Source organism: Lactuca virosa, chromosome 7 (genome assembly GCF_052849685.1).
Source record: "Lactuca virosa cultivar CGN04683 chromosome 7, Lactuca_virosa_CGN04683_v6, whole genome shotgun sequence".
NCBI lineage: Eukaryota > Viridiplantae > Streptophyta > Magnoliopsida > Asterales > Asteraceae > Lactuca > Lactuca virosa.
In genome coordinates this window covers 224435418-224456139 of record NC_136432.1, presented here as the reverse complement: position 1 = coordinate 224456139, position 20722 = coordinate 224435418, and the positions used below count along the sequence as shown (strand labels likewise).

The 20722-nt window shown below is 36.6% G+C and overlaps 1 protein-coding gene, 1 long non-coding RNA gene, 1 other non-coding gene and 1 pseudogene across 3 annotated transcripts; 1 reads left to right on the top strand and 3 right to left on the bottom strand.

Moving 5' to 3' along the window:
- Positions 1-20: 20 nt before the first annotated feature.
- On the bottom strand, positions 21-1414 carry LOC145127598 (UDP-glycosyltransferase 91C1 pseudogene; annotated as a pseudogene).
- Positions 1415-3171: 1757 nt separating this feature from the next.
- On the bottom strand, positions 3172-4123 carry LOC145123446 (costars family protein). The gene is made up of 2 exons (XM_079058656.1): positions 3967-4123; positions 3172-3582 (listed from the first exon to the last, which is right to left on the bottom strand). Exons 1-2 carry the CDS (start codon positions 4045-4047, stop codon positions 3391-3393), a joined length of 273 nt encoding a protein of 90 aa, XP_078914782.1. The 5' UTR covers positions 4048-4123; the 3' UTR covers positions 3172-3390.
- A 292-nt stretch (positions 4124-4415) lies between these two features.
- LOC145127919 (U6 spliceosomal RNA) lies at positions 4416-4523 on the top strand. Its single transcript, XR_013716525.1, has one exon. It is a non-coding gene; the product is annotated as a U6 spliceosomal RNA (small nuclear RNA).
- Positions 4524-18071: 13548 nt separating this feature from the next.
- Positions 18072-19698, bottom strand: LOC145124027 (uncharacterized). The gene is made up of 3 exons (XR_013715437.1): positions 19632-19698; positions 18729-18792; positions 18072-18120 (listed from the first exon to the last, which is right to left on the bottom strand). It is a non-coding gene; the product is annotated as an uncharacterized LOC145124027 (long non-coding RNA).
- Between the last annotated feature and the right edge of the window lie 1024 nt (positions 19699-20722).

The window sequence follows — 20722 nt, the reverse complement described above, 5'->3', positions numbered from 1 at the left end:
GGATTGAAAGGATAAATATATTATAAGGTTGTTTTGAACTTATTTAGGTAGCTTACAAACGAACTAATATAACCCTCATGAAGACTCTCATCCCCAAATACATTTTTCATTTCCAAACCCTTTTTTCTAATCCATTCCCCTTTTTCCGATTCCATTACCAACTTCACCGATTCCGCCACCTTCTCTCTCCTAAACGACCCATCTTCATTTCTCTCAACTTCACACCCAATTCCCTTTTCCACCAACAATTTACAATTAAGCCCTTGGTCGGCCACCATAGGCATAAGAATCAACGGGTGCCCAAACCCTAAACTCTCAACAATCGACCCCCACCCCGAGTGGAAAAGACACCCTCCGATTGAAGGGTGCGCCAATATCTCCATTTGTGGGACCCACCCAAGACAAATTACCCCCCTCTCAGAGACTCTACTTTCAAAATCTTTAGGTAAAATGTCCAAACTACCCACCTCTTTCGGCTTCCGCAAAACCCAAATGAAAGAAACCCCCGAAAGCTCAATTCCGTGGGCCAACTCATGGATTTGTTCAACCGGCATTTTATACTCGCTCCCGAATCCGACAAAAAGTACCGATTTTGCCCTTTTCGCGTCTAACCATTTAAAAGTTGTCAACCAAGTTGACTCGATTACATCCTCTTTTTTTCTCTCCGGTGGAAGTACCCCCAGGGGCAAAACCGTCTTTTCGTAAAGCTTTTCGAGAAGATCGATGTACTCCCCTTCAAACTCTTTACAGCTTCGAATTATTACAAACTCGGATTCTTCGATTACTTGACTTATTCGTTGACCGCTTGACTTTCCGGATGCATCCGGAACGTGTAAGTTCCGGAGCATCGTCGGAGCATAATCTGGCCGGTGAGCCACCGTGGAACGGAAAGTAAACCACTCCGGCGCCACTGTGAATGCCGCCGGAGTTTTCCGTTTATGCCCCCACCTCAGCTCCTCCGGTGGGCCTATGTACGCCAGAGTGGCGGCAGTGTACACACTAAAAAAGGCGGTTTTCGCCCCGAACTTGACAGCAATTTTTGGGACCCAAAATGAAGAAAAATCTATAAAAATAAAATCCGGTGGATCGTTTTCGAGTATTTTTTCAAATGGTTGTTGTAAGTTGTCGTGGGCTTTTTTTAAATAAGGTGTTTCTTCTTGTTGGATGTCAATGGTGGCTTCACAGTTTTCAGGTAGACCGTTGACTTTTGGTAATATGATTTCGATTAGTTTGATGTTGGTTGAAAGATTCGTGGGAATTGAGGGTAGTCTTTTGAGGTTTTTTGGGGTGGAAACGAATGAGATTTTGATACCATGTGAGGCTAGTTTTTTGGAGAGTTCGAGAAATGGGAGCATGTGACCAAAGGCTAACCATGGGAACATCATCACGTGACATTGTTTGGTTGTCATGTACGTTTTTTTTAATTGGTGTGTTGTTGTAAATGGATAGGATGTATTTGTATTGTGTTTTTTATGTGGTTTTGGTGGGTTCATGATCTTTATATGGGTGAGTTCTTTTAGAAATGCGTGCACAATCTTTTGGTTTGTATGTAGTATGTAGGAGTATACCATTGTTTGTAGGCGAAATAGAGGAATTTATAGGAGAATTGGAATTCGACTCTGGTAAATTCTTTTGTTTGGCTGTAAAAGTGTTAGGGGAATTAAATCTTGTTGGAATTCGTGAAATAGAATTTATGAAATACGATGTAGGATCTTTGCTAAAATCAAAGTTCTAAAAGCTGTAAGAAGCTAATTGAAAAGTAGAAGTTAACTGAAAAGCTAGTTTATTTTTCGAACTTTTTTAAATTGTTAAGTTTAACAAACCAAAAAGTAGCTAATAAGTTAGTTTTTAAAAAAAAAAAAACTATTTTGATTAGCCTTTAAGGAATTTTTCTAAAACTTCTCACATATATCTTTAATTAATTATAAAAAATATATTTTTCTAAATGTCTTTTTATATCATTTTATTTCTTTCAGCTAGCTTATTATCTAATTTTTATCAAACGTCATTTTCTGTCAGCTGGCTTATAAGCTATCAACTGACTTATGGCTTAATCAAGCGGTGTATATGCGAGTATCTAATATTCTAATATATATATATATATATATATATATATATATATATATATATATGTTTTTACTGTTATTTGTAAGATTTATAATTATATTATATACATAGATATGTATACTATGCAATTACACTTATCTTGAACAACTTGAATACATATAATAAAAAATATATAACATAATTGTAGATTTACATCAAATACAATAGATTTTTAAAAGTGTAATATCAACAATTACTAACAACAAATAAATATAAAAACTCAAAGGTTTTATGCAAAAAAATATGCCTTGCAAATTTTTTTTTGGACATTGATGTTATGCCTTTGTGCTGCCATGACATATTTTTGGAAGCGATGTAATTCTTCGACTTAAAAAGTTGATTCGTTTATATGGGGTATAACATCTTTACATTGTATAAATTAGTAAAACATATAATTTTTATGAATGAATCAAAATTTTAAAATAAATAGTCGCCAGCCTTTTAAGAACCATGCTAAAACTTATGTAATTAAGTTTTTATTCTTTCATCCCTCTTTAAATTTACATAACTATTCATTAACTAGTAACTATTTGATTTCTTTTTTTCTTGAAGAACAAAGAATTATTAAAAAGTCAATTTTAGTATTTGTACAAGTATTTAAAAATGTCTGCCAACAAAAGGTTAATAAAAGGACAAGTTTGCGATTTATGAAATGCCCAAATTTATAAAAACCGTTTTAGTTTGGATTTTTTGGGTTTAACTTTCTTTATTATTATTTAACCATTTAGATTTTGATGTATATTTTTTAAAATATTATATACAATTTTAAATTCTATAGTTTGGGATTTGTTCAGTTTAGACATCCTAAGAAAAAAAAAACAAAATATGTTACAAAATATAATAAGGTTAACGGAATTTGGCTTTTACATAATTATAAATCGAATAGATATATACAAAAGAATGTATCTGACTTTCATTTCATTTTTACCAAACAATATATGTGTGACAAAATTCAAAATACCAGACCTTTGGATTTTCAGTTTCTTTGCTTATAGCAATTCTTTCCAAAAAAAAATTGTATGTGGAATCTTGATATAAGTATGGAAACCATGACAAAGTACAAGATAAAAAAAAAAAACTTGATTTTAAATGACAAATTTTCAAAAGTTGTTCCGAGTATACAACAAGATGATAACAGATTGAAATTTGATCAGTTTTGAAGCACAGATTATGTAGCCATATGATGATGATGATCACAATGTCAAGGTTACAATACAAAGTTACAAACACAAATTATGATAAATGATACAAGAAAACAGTGATAAAAACATTTGAAGCGATCGATTATACTGCTGCTGTGGGAGTGGGAGTGGGAGTGGGTTTGAGAACAATTTCAACATTATCATGAACACCTTGAAGAAGTAATTCACCATCATATGTCAATAATTTACGCCTCTTCGCTGCTCTCAATGTCCCAACCAATGCTTCAAATATGTTCGCACATCTATCATCGTGGAAGAGCACACCAAATGTCACCTTCATCAACATTCAACACATTTAATGACAATAAGTCGGATGAAAAATCGAACTTTATTGTCGAGAAACAGATATGACAAGATCGAATTGCAAAACATCAGGAGCTCGGCTGCTCGGGATCTTATATCCATTGGTAGATTGTTAAATCTCAAGGTTTTAAACATGGCCAATTTCAGCTCATGATATAGATCGAAGCCCTAAATTATCGGATTGTTCAATACTGTATTAGATCGCGAACGAAATTCATCACAGATCGGCGATAGTCAGAGGTATGAGACTAGATCCATACCAATTTTGCAATATGAAACATTATTATGTAAATCCAGAAGTATGAGGCGGATTTAGAGGAATTTTCTCCGAAAATTGAGGGGAAAAGAAAATTACCTTGTAAGAGCCATCGTCTTGCTTACTGCCGAGTCTTTGGATCTCTACTTTGAGTTTTTCAACTTCTTCTTCTACATTCATGGCTGTGTTTTAGCTTTGTTGGGTTTTGGGTGTTTATCACGTTGAGAGTTATTCTCCTTGAGCATATATATGCACCATTCACCATTAGGGATTGTTTACACTTTAATGGTAACCACTTTCATTTTCTAAAAGGATAATTAGGTTTCTAGTTTGTCTTTATTAGGTCACTAAAGTTTTTTTTGTGCGTATCAGACCAATACGGACAAACTGGAAACCTAATTACCCTCCTAAGTCATTAACCCTAATTTTAAAGACATTAAGAATATATGACCATCAACAGTAAACTAGTTCGTTTAGAACTCGCGTTGTCCCATATCGACCAGAAGAAGAACAAATCGTCTATATGGCGAAGCTCTTCATCTATAGTTGTCCCTTCGGGGACATCTGATAAAATTGGTACGATATAGAGAAGATTAGCATGGCCCATGCGCAAGGATGACACGCACAAATCGAGAAATGGTCCAAAAAAAAATTTTAAACCCGTTGTCGTCTTCTCTGAAACCCTAATTCCCTTTTCAAATGCTAATAGAGTTCAATTGCATTTCTTACGTTTCAGTAGATGAACCGCTGAAGTCATGATCAGACAACATGTGGATTCCATGGTCAGATTGATCTTCTTGTTGATGTTTTCAACCATTTGTGGCAAGTAAGGGCGATCTTTCTTTCTATAAAGTCTCCTTTAAGTTTTCTACTTTTCCTGTCATTAAGTTTCATGTTTTATAAGCTTCCGTTTATGTGTTGTATATAGTCTGTATGTGTTTGTTTATGTGCTGATTTTTTATTCATTTTGCAACTTCAGTTTCTTAGTTCATGTTGTGGTTTTGCTGTTTATAAAATAATTGATAATAGGCATCCTTTGCAAGTCCCTGTTGGTTTTATATTTCCATTCGTTATCAAATGTAGACATTGATGGGAGGTATCAAAGTGAGATTGTTTTTGTACATATGGATGTGTTTATGTAAACATTTAAATGACAAAAAAGAAGTTATTGATAAAATGTTGCATATTTATGTAATGAAGATCATCAATCATATGATGTGACATCCCCATTTTCACGGCAAGAAAAAGACCGATTTTGTTTATGCTTTATAAAAATCAGAGTACCTCTTTTAATAAAAATGTTGTGGAATTTGTTCCCAGTAAAACATGATAAATATGTTATCAAGGCATTTCCGAAGAAAAGTATTTTTATTCATTTTAAAACATTTGGGATGTCATTGTCAATACAGAAACATAAGCATAAACAGAACTTACATTCAATTACACTAGTGATCTACACCTCTTTAATCTCTCAGAGTAATGTAACTTCGTATCGGCACCTGTGATTCAAATAAACTGAGTGGGTCAGGTTGGGAAACCTGGTGAGTACATAGGGTTTTCAACCCACAATAATATAATTATTATGTCTAATCATCAAACAATTAACCCAGTTACCCATCCCCATTATCTTCTTTACTCTTGAGGATTTACCCTAAGAATTAGCTATTCCTCGTTCATTCTTTCCTAAGGATTATCCTAAGGAATAGGCACGAAATCCATCGTTGCCAGGGTCTACTCAACAGGCACTAAATCCATAGTTTCCAGGGTTTGCTCATCAGGCACTAAATTCATAGCTGTCAGGGTTATCTCGTTTATTGACAGTATCGTTTCCGAGAATCCACTCGCAATACATGTCAATGGGTTTTTAGAGTACAGTTAGTGAATACACAGTTCAAATAACACCTACAGGTTGCGAGCCTGCTAATGTTCCACTGGACTGTCTAGAATAGTCCATGGTTGTTATCCATACTCTGCTAGATGACGGGGCCAACACTTGGGTAAAAGGCTTCTCTCATGGTTCACATCTCACCCTTATCTCATGGTCTATATCACCTCTCATCATTTTATTTTTGTCACACAGCAACTATTTCATCTACCCATATTTTACCCAACACATTTTGTAGATATAAAATACATATACAGTTTAAATCATTTAATACATGTATAGAAATCCTTCACCCAGCATAGACGACAAGTATACAGACAATATGCACACATAGTATGTAATTTATATTAAATACTTCATATCTATGTGTAAGATGAAAGTAACTATGCACTCACCTGTTAGGGTGGTGACTCGGTACTCGGACAACGCTTCGTTATCCTAAAACAATTTTTCCCTTGACAAAACCTAGTATCAATACCACTAGGGTTTAGTCTAACGTTAACCGCGACTAATTAATTGTCTAGCTATTATTACTATTATATAAGCGTTAAACAACACTCTATATAACTCATAATAATAGCCCAAATAATTATTTTAAGGTCCTAATAATGTTACTATAATTAAATAAAAGTTATATTAAAAATAGCGTAGACGTAGCTCATTTACAGCGGGTTTTATAGAAAACCGGGCTTCGCTTGGAGCAGCGTTTCCGAGCCGAAAGGCTCTTCTTCTCGGAGCCGTCAGGCACTCCGGGGCTTCCGCCTCGTGCTAGGGTTTCCCTAGGCTTTTTGGGGGGTTTGGGACCCTTAGAGAGAGAGTGTAGAGAGAGAAAGTTGAAGAGGAGAGGTGTGAGAAATGAGAGAACCCGACACCTCTATTTATAGGGCCAAATCCTGATGGACTCGCCGAGTCGGGTCACTGACTCGCCGAGTCAGTGCCATGTGTCATCACCCGATGGCTTTTCTTGGGGAGAAAGCATTGGCCCATATTCAGCCACGTCACCCGATTTTGCACAACACTCTGCCGACTTCTAAACCCCGTAACTTTCGCATACGAGCTCCGTTATCGACGTTCTTTATATCCACGCGTAGGTAAAAACAATATCTACAACTTTCATTTAGACTCCATCGGCGAATTCTCGACCGATATTAAATTTAACAGTAGGAGGAGATTATACTGTTAAATGTCCGCGTAAAATTCATAACTTCTACATACGGACTCCGTTTTCGTCTGTCTTTTTATCGTTGAGTTCCTATTAATGAGATCTTCAACTCTAATTTAGGTCGCGTAGTCCAAAAACCGCTCGAACTAAAATTCGAGTTTCGGGTCGTGCACTGTTATGCCAAATCTTAGAAAATTCATAACTTCCTCATACGAAGTCAGATTTGGGCGTTCTTTTTTTTGTATGTTATCGGTTTAACATATACTACAACTTTTGTTTATATCACTAAGTCTAAAAAGTCTTCTATCGTAAATTCACTATTTACGTCTCCCGGTGCCGTGTCGGTTTTGCCGAAAAACTTCGACGGGCCATAACTTCTTCGTTATAACTCGGATTTCGGCGTTCTTTATATGTACGGAACCTTTGAGACATATTCTACAACTCGGTTAAGATTTTTTATTCTAAATAATCTTTTGTCGGAAAGTCGTTTTCGACCCCTATTATCTCTAAATTGACTAGCCCGGATCTACGGGCGTTACAATTATCTCCCCCTTAGGATGATTACGTCCCGGAATCATCAACGAAACATGGCAGTATAATGACTCCATACGTTATCTCTTCATCCTAGGTAATAATCGTAACTTCCTTGTTTCTTCAAATGAGTATCTAACTCTTGGACTCCTTGACTGCAACGGTGCTCGATCTTGCACTTGCTCCCTGTCTTACGTTAGACTCCAAATTATGACCTTCAAGTCACAATCTCGATCCTCACTGGATACGAACTTAAGATAAGTTCTTTTATTTCTACAATGGAACGATGTGTCATATTCTAATGACCTATCATCGTATGTTGCAACGCTTAGAATCAGGTATCTTAGAGTCTTCCAGAACAGACTATACTTTCCTTCATGTTCTAATCTCATCTTAAAAGGTAGCATTTCTAGCTACAAGCAACCGTCGTGATACCTCTACTGATCGCTTTGATTAATTCTGCCGGCTTAACTCAGTTGCTACATCGGACTTGGTTCTCTGAACCATGTAACATACTCGTCTTAGTCGGATTCAATTCGATATAACCACTAGGGTCGGAATAACAACAATCTTCTTAGTCATTACCGAAACGATGGTAACGACATACTTGAAAATTCGTTTTCGACCCCTATTATCTCTAAATTGACTAGCCCGGATCTACGGGCGTTACATATGAGTTTTTGGACTTGGAAATTCTGGAAGGGTTGTGTGATAAGTTTAAATGGAAGCAACTATTTTTTAGTCAAACAAGTCAGTCACATTGATTAGTAAGCATGTTCTCTAAATAATTAGGGATAATGACTTAGGAGGGTAATTAGGTTTCCAGTTTGTCCGTATTAGGTCACTAAGGTTTTTTTTTATGCGTATTAGACCAATATGGTTGTTATTACCGTTTAAAAATAGTCTTTTTTACCGGTTTAACAGGAAGAAACCGGTAAAAAGGACTATTTCTAAACGGTAATAACAACAATATTGGTCTAATATGCACAAAAAAAACCTTAGTGACCTAATACGGACAAACTGGAAACCTAATTACCCTCCTAAGTCATTATCCCTTTTCTAAACTCTGGAGTAAGGGGGTGTATGGCAAAAAAAACTTATTGCTTATTAGCTTATAACTTATTAGCTTATTAGCTTATAAGTTAATAAGTAAGTGTAGGGTAACTTATAAAAAAATGACTTATTAAAGGTTCTCCACCGCAATAAGTTATTTAGCTTATAACTTATTAGCTTATAAGTTAATAAGTAAGTATAGGGTAACTTATAAAAAAATGACTTATTAAAAGTTCTCCACCGGAATAAGTTATTTTCATCAAAACACTTTTTTAACTTATAGTGGTGTGGAACCTAATAAGTTGTTTTAAAAAGCTTAGCCAAACACCCCCTAAAAAATAAGATAAATCGTCAACCTTATTCTATTTTTTATTTTATTTTTACCCTAAAAAATATATTCTTAATATATTTTATTTTTCCAACTTATATAGATCGTTAACCATACCCCTTCTACTAATTTGGTTTTAACAAATATATAATCTATATTTTTTTATTACAATACTATTAAATAAATAAGATTATATTTATAACATTTAATTATAAGCTTTTGTAAAATAAGTTACATTGTTTTAAAATTTTAATATGTATTTAAATTTGTATATGAATTTGATAAAGAAAAAATAAACTTTATATTTATAATTAATTAATATAATTTAATATATAATAAAATATTATAAGTATTAATATTATATTTAAATTATAATTAGTAGATAAAAATAAACTGGTAATGTATAAATATATAAAAGAGGGACTAAAACATACAACTCAAAGTTCATCCCCGTTTTCGGAGAAATGAATAGTATAACACCATATTTAGTGTTATACTATTCATTTCCCCCAAAATGAGGAAATAAATGGGGTAGGGTTGGAGAGGAATGGAAGAAGAAATGAGAGAAAAAATTGAAAATGGGAGTGGGTTGGAGATGCTTTAAGGTGATGTTTGTTTTTTCGGAAGTAAAATGTCTGCAATCAACGGACCACATCTACAGACCTCTGCAGTATAAGAAGTTGACCAAACGTCTGCAGTATGAAAGAAAAATATTGTTTGATTTTTAACATCTGCAGGCTGTTATAATAAACTAAAATCTAATTAAACTTATTAAAAAAACTTAAAAGAGTTTTTCAATAATTTAATTACTTTATTATAGATAATTAACACATGTATATCAACTTTTATGTATTATTGTATAAAAAGTGAAAATAAAATTGTACAGGTTAACATATATATTTGATAAAAACTAACAAACTTTGGTCGTAAAGTTATAAATAAACATTGTAATTAGGGATAAAAGATTTAACACATAAATTTGATGGAAATAAACTTTGATTTTAAATGAAAATTTTCAAATTTTTTATTTTATCTTTTCAATTAAATCAATTAAAAATTGGGCATAAATATTTTTCCTAGGAAATGAATGATACTGCATTAAATAATGTTTTATAAAATTTGGCACAAAAAAATATAAGCCAATAGTAAGATTTTTTTAATGTCTATATAAACAGCTCCAATGACCTTATTGTAATTATATTTTTATTTATAAATTTGTCAAAAATGTCATGATTGTGTCGTCGAACATTTTTCTTTTAGAATTGTAATTTTTATATTAAAAATTGTTTATAATAGATAAAGTTGAAATAAATCTAAGTTTAAAAAAACAAAGATATATGTGTTTTATAGACTAGAAGATATTTGAAGAGGTTTGAAAACTCTGGTCCACATCTGCGCCAAGAAGATGACACGTAGACCTTTTTAGGTCCGTAGTCTTCAAAAAACAAACAGTATGCGAAGCTTAATGTCTGCGCGTGGTCTGCACTGCGCAGACAGAAGAGGCCAAGAAGATCTGTAGACAAAAAACAAACAGCACCTAAAATTCTTACGAGATAATTTTTTCAAAAAGATACTTTTATCCTGTAACCCAAGATTACGTGGTAATTCATATAGATGACTTATAGGCCGAGTCATCTTCTACGGTTTTATGGTTTAACTATCGGTAGACGACATTTCAAAATTCTCACCTCGTTAATGATAGAAGGTAAATGACAACAAATTCTTCGCATTTTCTTCAAGTTTCTTCCATATCTGACCGTTAATTCATATTAATGATGGTTTATTTGTGTTGTAATGATTCGGTTATGGAGTGTACTGCCCAACATAACAAACCATATTTGGCCACATGATTATGAAGACGCTCACTTGGACGGTGTAGCAATAGATGTTGAAGAATAAGACGATTTCAAAAGCAAAGCAACTGACATATACAATTGTGATTTTCTAAACACACTATGTGAAGTAGATGACAACTTGTAACATTCGGATCCGAGGTAATTGAAATTCCAACTTTTAAGCATTTTAAGGTTTGCCACGACATGAGGAAGGCACCACGACGTGGCGTTTCAAGAAAACCACAGGTTCATTTCAGTCGCTACAACGTGGCAATATATGGTCACGCCGTGGCAGCTGGAAAATGACAAAACCCTATTTTTGGGTTTTGCTCCATATTTAAAGGATGAGGAGGTTAGTGTTTTCTCACCCTCAGCCTCCTTCAGCCTCTTTGAGATTTGTGAAACCCATAATCCCCTCCACCTTGTTTAAACCTTGTCTTGGTGTTCTTTGAAGCCATTAAAAGAAGAAAGAAGAATAAGTGAACTAAGAGTCAGCAAGCAAGTCTCCATCCTTGGTTATAGAAATCTTCTGAACCTTTGTAAGTGTCCAAGACTCAATTTTTATCATGATATGTAACGTCCCGAAAATCACAGTAAAATTTTTCATTTTTGAAACCAATCCAAAACCATAAGTGTTTACAAATCATAATTTTCAAAAGTCATAAAAATGAATCAGAGTATCCCAAAATCATAATCTCATAGAATCCAGGATGATTTGCACGATCAAGCATTCTCCTTGTCCCAATCATCTGAAGTACCTGAAACATAAAACTGAAACTGTAAGCACGAATGTAACACCCCTAATCCAGCAGACCAAGAATGGAAAGGAAAACCCTAAGTCAAGGAGTCAACTCGTCGAGTCCAAGGAAGAACTCGACGAGTAGGAGCGAGTTATGTGTCGTGGATTAAGTGGCCGACTCGGCGAGTCTGGTATGGGTTAGGAAACCCTAATTTCGGGACTTGGTGCCCTATTTAAGCCTCATATTCTCATCCCCCCAGCCTCATCTACAGCCCCCAGACCCCAAACTCTCACCCACGAAACCCTAGTGCCTTTCTTGTGATTGTGAGCCATTTTTGGAGTGTGTGTGGTTTACTTGGAAGCTTGAAGAAGGAGAAAAGCTTGGAGGAATCAAGAAGAGGATTGTAGATCCAGAAGTAGCTTCTCAATCTCATCACTTTCTGGTAATCAAGTCTCGACCTTGCTCATCAACCTCTTAGATCTCCTCATGTCCCTTTTGTTTGAGTTTTGGTTCAAAAGCTAGATTTATGGGGACAAGGACGTCCCAAGCTTAGATCCATTCAGATCTGGAGCCCCTAGGTGTGGCTAAGGCATAAAGGTGCAAGCTTTATGCCATTAGGATGCCCCATGCAAGCTTAAAGAGATTATCATGGCCTTTTGGAGCCCTAAAGGCCATGCAAGGAAGTAAAGTCCAGGACTTTACGTGGTTATTGGATGTCTAGAGCCTAGATCTTGATTTCCTTGCTTTGGTTTAGAGTAATAAGGGTTTTGGATCATGGAGTTATGTCTTAATGAGCTAGGGTTTTGTCTAAACCCATTAAGAAGGACTTGGATGGGTAAAGCTGTAAACTTTACCCTTAATAAGTCATTTCCAGAGTGTTTATGAAGTTTGGAGTTCAGATTTGTGGTGTAGGGGCTTAATCCATTAAGATAGCCCAACAGATAGGAGGACTCGGCGAGTCCAGGGAGGGACTCGACGAGTCTAAGTGAGTTGTCCCGTTTTCTGTTATGGAAGAACTCGGCGAGTCAGGGGAATGACTTGGCGAGTTGACTCGGTTTAGCACGAGTCTGAATAGCCAGGGAACTCAGCGAGTCAGGGGCTGACTCGATGAGTTGGTTCAGGATTTCTGTGATCTGGGTTTTAGGACTCGACGAGTTGAAGGAGGAACTCGACGAGTTGAGTCAACTCGGAGGGTTGACTTTGACCATGGACCGTTGACATTGACTTTGGTCATAGATGACTTAGTTTGACTTCTGAAGGGAATTTTGGGACTAAGTGTTATGTTGGTATTGGTAGCTCCGGTGTAACATCAGGATTTTCAGGGATATTATTGTATATGTTAACCTTGAGGTTGAAGAAGAGACTCGGCGAGTTAAGGGTCCAACTCGCCGAGTCGAGTGGATTTAATGAGTGGACTCGATGAGTCAGAGGAGGGACTCGCCGAGTAGGCGCTGGGCAGAGAAACCCTAATTTTCCGGACTTGTGCCCTGTTTAAATGGCCTTAAGCCCTTATTTCCGCCTCCCTTATCTACAGAGAGCCCTGTGGGAAACCCTAGATCAGTTCCATCCATTGTGAGAGAGAGTGTGGCTAAATTGGGTGTGCTTGTGCAATTTTGAGAGGGGATTTGGAGAGCATCTTGGCTTGGATCAAGAGAAGGCTTTGGATCCAGAGATTCTCAGAGTTCTGCTTCAGTTGAAGGTAAAAAGATGATATCTTGATCATTTCCTTATAAGATCTTGTTTTAAGGGAACTTCTAGGGCTTTCTTCCATTTATCTTGTGTCATGGAGTGATTTGTGTATGGTTTGAGGTTGGGACCTCAGATCTGGACTATGAGTGGCCTTGTGAGTCCAGAAACCCGAGCTTTATTGAGTTGGAAGCAAGCCCTTGTACATCTAGCCCTTATTGGAGCATGTTTTGTCATTATGAGCCTTACATGCCATGCATGAACATAAAGCTTGTAGCTTTACGTGCTAATCGAGCCATAGAATAGTAGATCTAGTGATTGGAGTGATAGATCTGCATTAAATCGTCTGAATGAGAAATCAGATCAAAGGGACTCGCCGAGTCCATGAACTGACTCGACGAGTCGGCGAGGGTTTGTCTGGATGGATTGATTGTGCGATAACTCGGTGAGTTGGGGGTCAAATCGAAGAGTTAAGCTGGACTTTTGAGACTTCTGAGGATACGAGGGGACTCGACGAGTCGCAGGAGTGCACTCAACGAGTCGGGTCAAACTTGGACTGTTGACTCGAGTTTGACTTCTGTTGACTTTGGAGTTTTGGTCAACATAAGTGATAGAGACCTTGGAGGGGTAAAATGGTCTTTTACCCACTTCAAAGAGTTAGAAAGAGAAAGAATCGCCTCCGGTTATCTGAGTCGTGAAAAGGGTATTAATTAGAGATATTCATCCTTTGTGTTAGGAGGAGGCTAGTTCGAGATCCGAGCGCGAGGTTATTTGCTCACCTGCTAGCCGAGGTGAGTCTTCTTACTATACTTTACCTTGAGTGGTAGTTATGTGTGACCGGAAGGTCTTATGTGCTTACATTGAGTACTGTGTTATTATGCCTTATGTTTTATGCTGTGCATTATTTCTTTGTGATTTATGCTATGCGGAGTGTTACAGACCGGACCGAAGGGTCCGACGATTTATGAGGCCGGAAGGCTCAACTAGACCGGACCGGAGGGTCCAACGAGTTAGATCGGACCGGAGGGTCCAACAAGCTATGACCGGACCAGAGGGTCCAACGAGCTATGGGACCGGAAGGTCCCACTGAGACACATTGACCGGAAGGTCTCGCAGAGTAACAGCCTCGAGTGGCTAGTTGTTGTGTGTGGTATTTTGGGGAACTCACTAAGCTTCGTGCTTACCGTGTTATGTGTTATGTGTAGGTATCTCAGAGGATCGCGGAAAGGCACCGACTTGATTGTACACACCAGAGAAAGAGTTATGTTTTGAGGATCCTGGATTATTAATGGAGTTGTGTTTTGTAATTTGAATAAACGAGATTTCTATACAATATGTTATGAAAAGTATGCGATTTTAAAATGAAAAATTTGTTTGAAAAATTATGGTGTTACATCCGGGAGCTAGGGGAGCAGCAGTTCGGGGAATTGTCGAACAGCAGCCAGAGGTTTCAGCCAGTCTTCAGTTGTGCGAGGTGAGTCTCCTTACTATGTGCATGGGTCTACGGCCACAATGTCGGCCCATTATGTTTGTGTATAGTAGGAATACCCGGGGGTTAGCCCTAGGTATTACTATGATATATGTTCCGGATTACGATCCGATGTTAGGCGAGGCCTGAGGAATGTTAGTATGTTAGTTATACTTGTTTTCTGCATGATACTTGTATGTGCCTGGTAGGGAGGTGAGTGTGGGCGAGGTCCCGTATCTCATCACTAGCCGAGTATAGATGGGGTTCCGTATCTCATTAGTAGCAGAACATGGGCGAGGCCCGAGTAAGGAGGGAGGTGAGTGTGGGCGGGGGCCCGTATCTCACTATCAGCAGGAGCGTGGACGGGGTTCCATGACTCATCAGTAGCAGGACAGGGGTGTGGCCCAAGTCAGGTGAGGCCTTAGAACAGGAGTATAGTAGAGTATGTTTAGCTATTTATTATGTGTTATGTTATATGTTTGTATGTGATTAGCGGGCGGGGCCCAGAGACAGGCGGGGCCTAAGAGAAACAGATTTGTATACTGAGCGGGGCCTGATGCCGGGTGGGGCCCGATGCCGGAGCTAGTCCAATGCCGGGCAAGTCCCGATGCAGCGGGCGGGGGCCTAGTATGTGGTTATATGCATGTGGTTATGCGTATGTGGTATGTGGTAGGTTGGGGAACTCACTAAGTGATATTGCCTTATTTATACATATTTTTAGGCAATATTTATTTACATTTTTATTAATAATTTGGTTATTTGCATAGAATAATGGTACTTATAAGCTTAAATTATATTTTGCAGCCAAATAGAAGCATTTTCGAAGAAAGGGACTAAAATTGATAAAACATGGAACTTTGGAGATTTGGAGAAGAAAAAAAAAAAGAAACCCACGAAGTCTGCTATATTCACGACGTGAGCATTGAAAGTTCACGACGTGAGTAGGAGTATTCTAGAAGATTGACATCGCGAAGAAGAGTCCTTAGCTAACACAGAAATCCACTATTCACGTCGTGAGACATATCCATTCACGACGTGAACTTGGAAAAAATCAGAAAATATATATATCCTTGTCCATTACGACTTGGGGGACTTTTTGCTGCTTGGAGGGTTCCTGGAGACGATTTGGAGAAGAAGAAAAGTTCTGGAATTGGCTATTAACATCCAAGGAGAAGAGAGTTCATAATTAGTTCAATCGTTTGGTACTTTAATCATGTCTATTACTTTGATTTGTTTTAGTTTGATTTTGAGTATGAGTAGCTGAATTTAGTAACTCCTGTTTAGCTAGATGAAACTTCGACTTATGGTTTAGCTAATTTATTATGGATTTGATTAGTTAGAATTGTGCTTGTGTTTGATTGTTATACCTAGCATGCTAATATTTGATTCTTTAGTTACTTGAATTCATGTTATGTGTAGCTTAGTAATAATTAAATTACATGAACTTGACACCTAGTGATTTAGTGAACATTAAATTGTTAGAGCTAGGATCGACCAAATCTTAGGTAAGTAATTGAAGTAATTGAATTTAGCTGTGTTAGAGAGCATAAGTTATGACCATAATTATGTTTGCCTAATAAATCTTACATAGCTTATTCATAATCATAACTAGTTCTGTGTTTGATTGTGTGTGACCATGCATGGTTTTACATGAATAAGTTAAATATTGGTAAATTTAGACTTAAATTACTAATATAATATAAAATTAGATAACCAACTTTGATAATCCATAATTGTTAGCTAACCAGAAAGAAGAAGTGGATTCGAAATAAACGGGAGTATTTTTAGTAATTGATCGAATTTTGTGTTAAGAAAATTAAGTTCATCTAAACTTGAAAAATTAGATAAAACCCCATCCTTGCTAGAAAATTAGGTTAATTTAATAGTAGATAGGTTAATCAGTCAAAATTGTTCCATGTGATCGACACCCAACTTACCTAACTATTCTATAATTTGACTAGGTACACTGCCTAGGTGCAATTTAGTTAGTTAAGTTAGTTAGGCTATAAATATAAAATTAGGTGTAGCTATTTTCACGCATCACTAAGCTTCGTGCTTACGGTTTTCAGTTTTGGTTTCAGGTACTTCCGGTAGCGGAGGGAGGAGCTCGGGGTGATCGCATGGCACACACCATTATTTGTTTACCCTGGGATGTTTTACTCTGATATAAAAAAATATGTTTTGGGATTATACTCTGATTGGATATAACACTTTTTTTATGAATAAAATGGTTGATAATTATGCCTTTTATTAATGATTTAAAATGAATTTTTCGGACCATATTTTTAAGGATGTTACAAGTTGGTATCAGAGCCTTGGTTTGAGGGATTCGGATACACTCGCGGGTGTGTCTGAACTCAAACTGAGGACTTGGTATGAAAGTTTTCAAAGGAAAATCATTTTTGTAAAAGAGCTTTGAGAAAAAGAAAAAGGATTTTGAAAAGAGAAAAGAACTTTGAAAAAGAGAAAAGAACTTTGAAAAAGAGAAAAAGGGTGTGGTGCATGCAATCAACCGAGCTCAAGTAAGTTCTCCCAAATTACCCATACAGCTTTATGTTATGATATGTGTATTAGAATTGCATGCTAGTTTAGGACTAAGGATCTAGGAGGATGCCTTATGTGCCTGTTATATGTGTATGAGCTTTATGAGTTGCATGCTAGTACAGATTCCTGATTAGAGTATAGAACAACTTCATTGGATTATGTGGTTAGCTTTCCCAATGCCCGAATGTTGAATGCTTTGTGCTATTAGGAGTTCTATTTATATCTGATTAACTAGTAAACAAATATGTTAAGTTACATATTGCAAAGGACTAAATAATTTCAGAAGGTTAGGTCTAGCCCTATTTCGCAGCTCTTGTATGAGTCCAACCGTTGTAGGGTAGGACCTCTCATTCGAAGAATTATCTAGTCTGAATGATATGTAATGGTATTCGCGATTTAGTTAGGGGGAGATAACTGGAACTTCTTATGCAGCTGATGGCAGATAGTGAGTTAAAGGACACCCTAGGGCAAGCCTAGGATGAGAGTAGTGTTGGGAGCAGTGTTAGTGGCAGTGAAAGGGACTTGGTGTAGTCGAGGCAATTCTTGAGGAAAGTACGGATAGATGTGGAAGGTAGTAGAGGCCCATACTACTGAAAGCAGAGGATCTGTACTCGATTCAAGAAGAGCTGAGATAAAATCAGGGAACTTGTAGTGCGTGTGTGATCCCTCGGTAGTGATGTGTATTCTGATGGTTGTTATGGCATGTTTTCAGCATGGTGACGTTGCGTGAGAGACCAGTGGGTGGATCGGGCGCCGGAGAGGGATTAGGCTCAGGTTCAGGAGGCGGGCAGTGTCACACCCCGATCCTTGTCAGAATCGATCAAGGCGTGATATATTGTTCAAAGTCTCATGACAACTATGTTATAATATGATTAGATTCAATTAAGTACTAAGTATGCAAACAAGATCCACAACATACAAATACAAATCCAAATACGAACAACATTTATTACATCAAATTTAAATAGTCTTGTGGATTTCTAAGGCACAACCTATTTTTCATCAACTTCATTCTTCAAATCTGCATCATGGGTAAAAACAGGTCAACTACGAGAGTTGGTGAGTAATCTAATTTTAGTAGAGAAAATTTGTGAAGTTGAAACATTTATAATTTGAAATTTGTTTTCTTTTGAAGTCGGCAAACAATTGTATTTGAGATAACGGTTTATAAATCCAAAATTGATTAACAAATGATAACAACAACAATAAGTCCTCACCCTATATATACATATGTATATATATATATATATATATATATATATATATATATATATATATATATAAATATATATATATAGGATGGAGCATCTAATCATCATACACACTCAACCACGTGCGATCAATCACCTTAGCGTCCCAAGGCGGGGTGGTCAACCCAATAGCGCTATTATTGTCCATAACGTACCTCAAGAATACGGGCATAGTCATGGAGATTAGACTAAAAATGGTAATGCACTACAAGTACATGTAGCGTAAACAAACAATAGTTATACAATTAATGACTCACGTATAAATGTCCCAACAATGTCTCAATTGTGATAAAACAATAAAATGAAGTTGGAACATATTAGAACCACATGATACCCCCAAAAGTATTGAAAATTATAAAATATGGGGTAGATTACTCACATTAGTCCCAAAATGAAATGCGTGTGTCGTACGATAGACGGTTCGGGTCAAAATGGCGTAGAACCTAATATAATTAATAGTTTTGGTTTAGGAACTGCTAAACGAGAATAGAGTATTAATACAAATTATAGTTTGTTATGTAAATGTATCATAAACTATACCTATTATAGTTTATCACAACAAGGGTAGTAGTAGTGTTCATAAACTATAATTGTCATAGTTTACCAAATGTTTGTGTATAACGGATGTAAACTTTGTTTATAAAAATTAATTATTTACCATACTTGTGAAGGTAAAAATCCATTTGTTTTCTGATGTATGTCTAATTACCAAGACAAAATGACATATAATGTAATAATATATGATTACATAATGATATACACCTTGCTCAACGAGTTACAAGGCGTAAATGAAATTGATGGTATTTTTCTAGTAATAACGTTTCTATTACTGTTCTTAGAAAATTTATAGAAAAATCATCAAAGGTCTAAATCAAAAACCGCAAATTCTGAGAGTTTAGAAAGTGTGTCTGGTTTGTTCATAAATTTTCTCATGATTTTTAGTGATCTCCAACTTGTGTGAAAATATTCATATTCACAGACTGGTCCGGTTTTGTTTCTGAAATGATAGACAGTTTTGTAAAAATCACCATAAATCGTAGAAAAATCATATGGTGATGTGCAAGTAGTAATTTTAAAGGTATGAACATGAAATATATGTGTCTGAAACAGTTTTGAAAACTAAAATGTTTAAGTTGACCAAAACAGTCCGTGAATGGAGTTAAACGTTTCTGTTGAAGACTGTTAAATGAGTTTAGTTGTGTTTTTGGTGTTTTAACTTGTATTCCCCCCCCCCCCCCTTAAAACTTAAGAAAAACATGAAAATATAGGGGTATGAACTCACCTTATGTGTTATTAGAGGATGGATGTTGGAGAAGAGAAGTGTTCAACCCAAGAACACTTAGAAGATGCCTTGACGAATCGAGAACCTAACATGAAGGTGACGATGTTTGTGTAAGATTCTTATGATTTTGAGTAGAAGGATGTGTAATAATCATAAGAAGAATGAATTATACTTACCAAGAGTGGAAGAAAGCTTGATAATCAGCCTTGGAAGTCTTGGAATTGAGAGAGAATTTGGAGTGTGATCCTTAGAGGAAAATGAGAGAATGAAAGAAGTATGAAGGGATGGGTTTTTATACTTAGACAAGGAGTGGGGCTGGTCATGTAGTGGGTATGAGTTGGTCATGTAGTGGGTAAGAGCTGGTCATGTAGTGGGAAAGAGTTGGCCATGTAGTGGGTGTGAGTGGTGGCATGTGACATAAAGTAAAGTAAAGTCATCTTTCCACCTCAAGCACCTCCCCCACTAATTATTGGTATGAATGGCCCTAAAAACGTGGGGATTACTGAAATATAGAGTTCTAACTGTAAAAATAAAGTTTTTGGTGAAAATCCCGCGTTAAAATGATGAAAAACGGGCCTAAAACGAAGTCGTAGTCGAAAAACCGGAAATATTATGACACGCAAAAATGCATGTCGTCTTCTTTTATGACGGAGGCTTCCTTGATACTCATTGCGTGTCATCAACACGCGCGTCGTAAGGTTACGACAGACAAATGTGTGTCGTCTTCCTTTATGACAGGGACTTCGGTCCTGAAGCTTCAGTTTTGGGTCCTTAAGCCTATTTTACCCGTTTTTACCCCGTTTCAAGTGGTTTTTGACCCAGTTAAGGGTCGGGATGGCCCGAATGATTACAAAAATTTAAAGGAACTTTTGAGAGAGATTTGGGAGAGATTCGGGAGAGATTTGGGAGAGATTTTAATAGAGAGAGGTTGAGTGAAAGAGATTGTGAGAGGTTTCGTTTGTGATCTTTTTGAGTGTCCGGCTTCGCAACGAAAGGTCCATAAACCCCGTTAAGCCATGATTTAGTGTCTTACACAATCCCGATGATTGTGCAATAGTGTTTTATTGCTTTGGTTCGTTGTTTAGCACTGT

Bases quoted from the DNA above. Each gene is read 5' to 3' on its own strand.
- LOC145123446 (XM_079058656.1), bottom strand. From the start codon at position 4,047: ATGAATGTAGAAGAAGAAGTTGAAAAACTCAAAGTAGAGATCCAAAGA. The intron at 3,583-3,966 runs GTAATTTTCTTT...ATGTTGATGAAG, and splicing joins AAGACGATGGCTCTTACAAG to GTGACATTTGGTGTGCTCTT.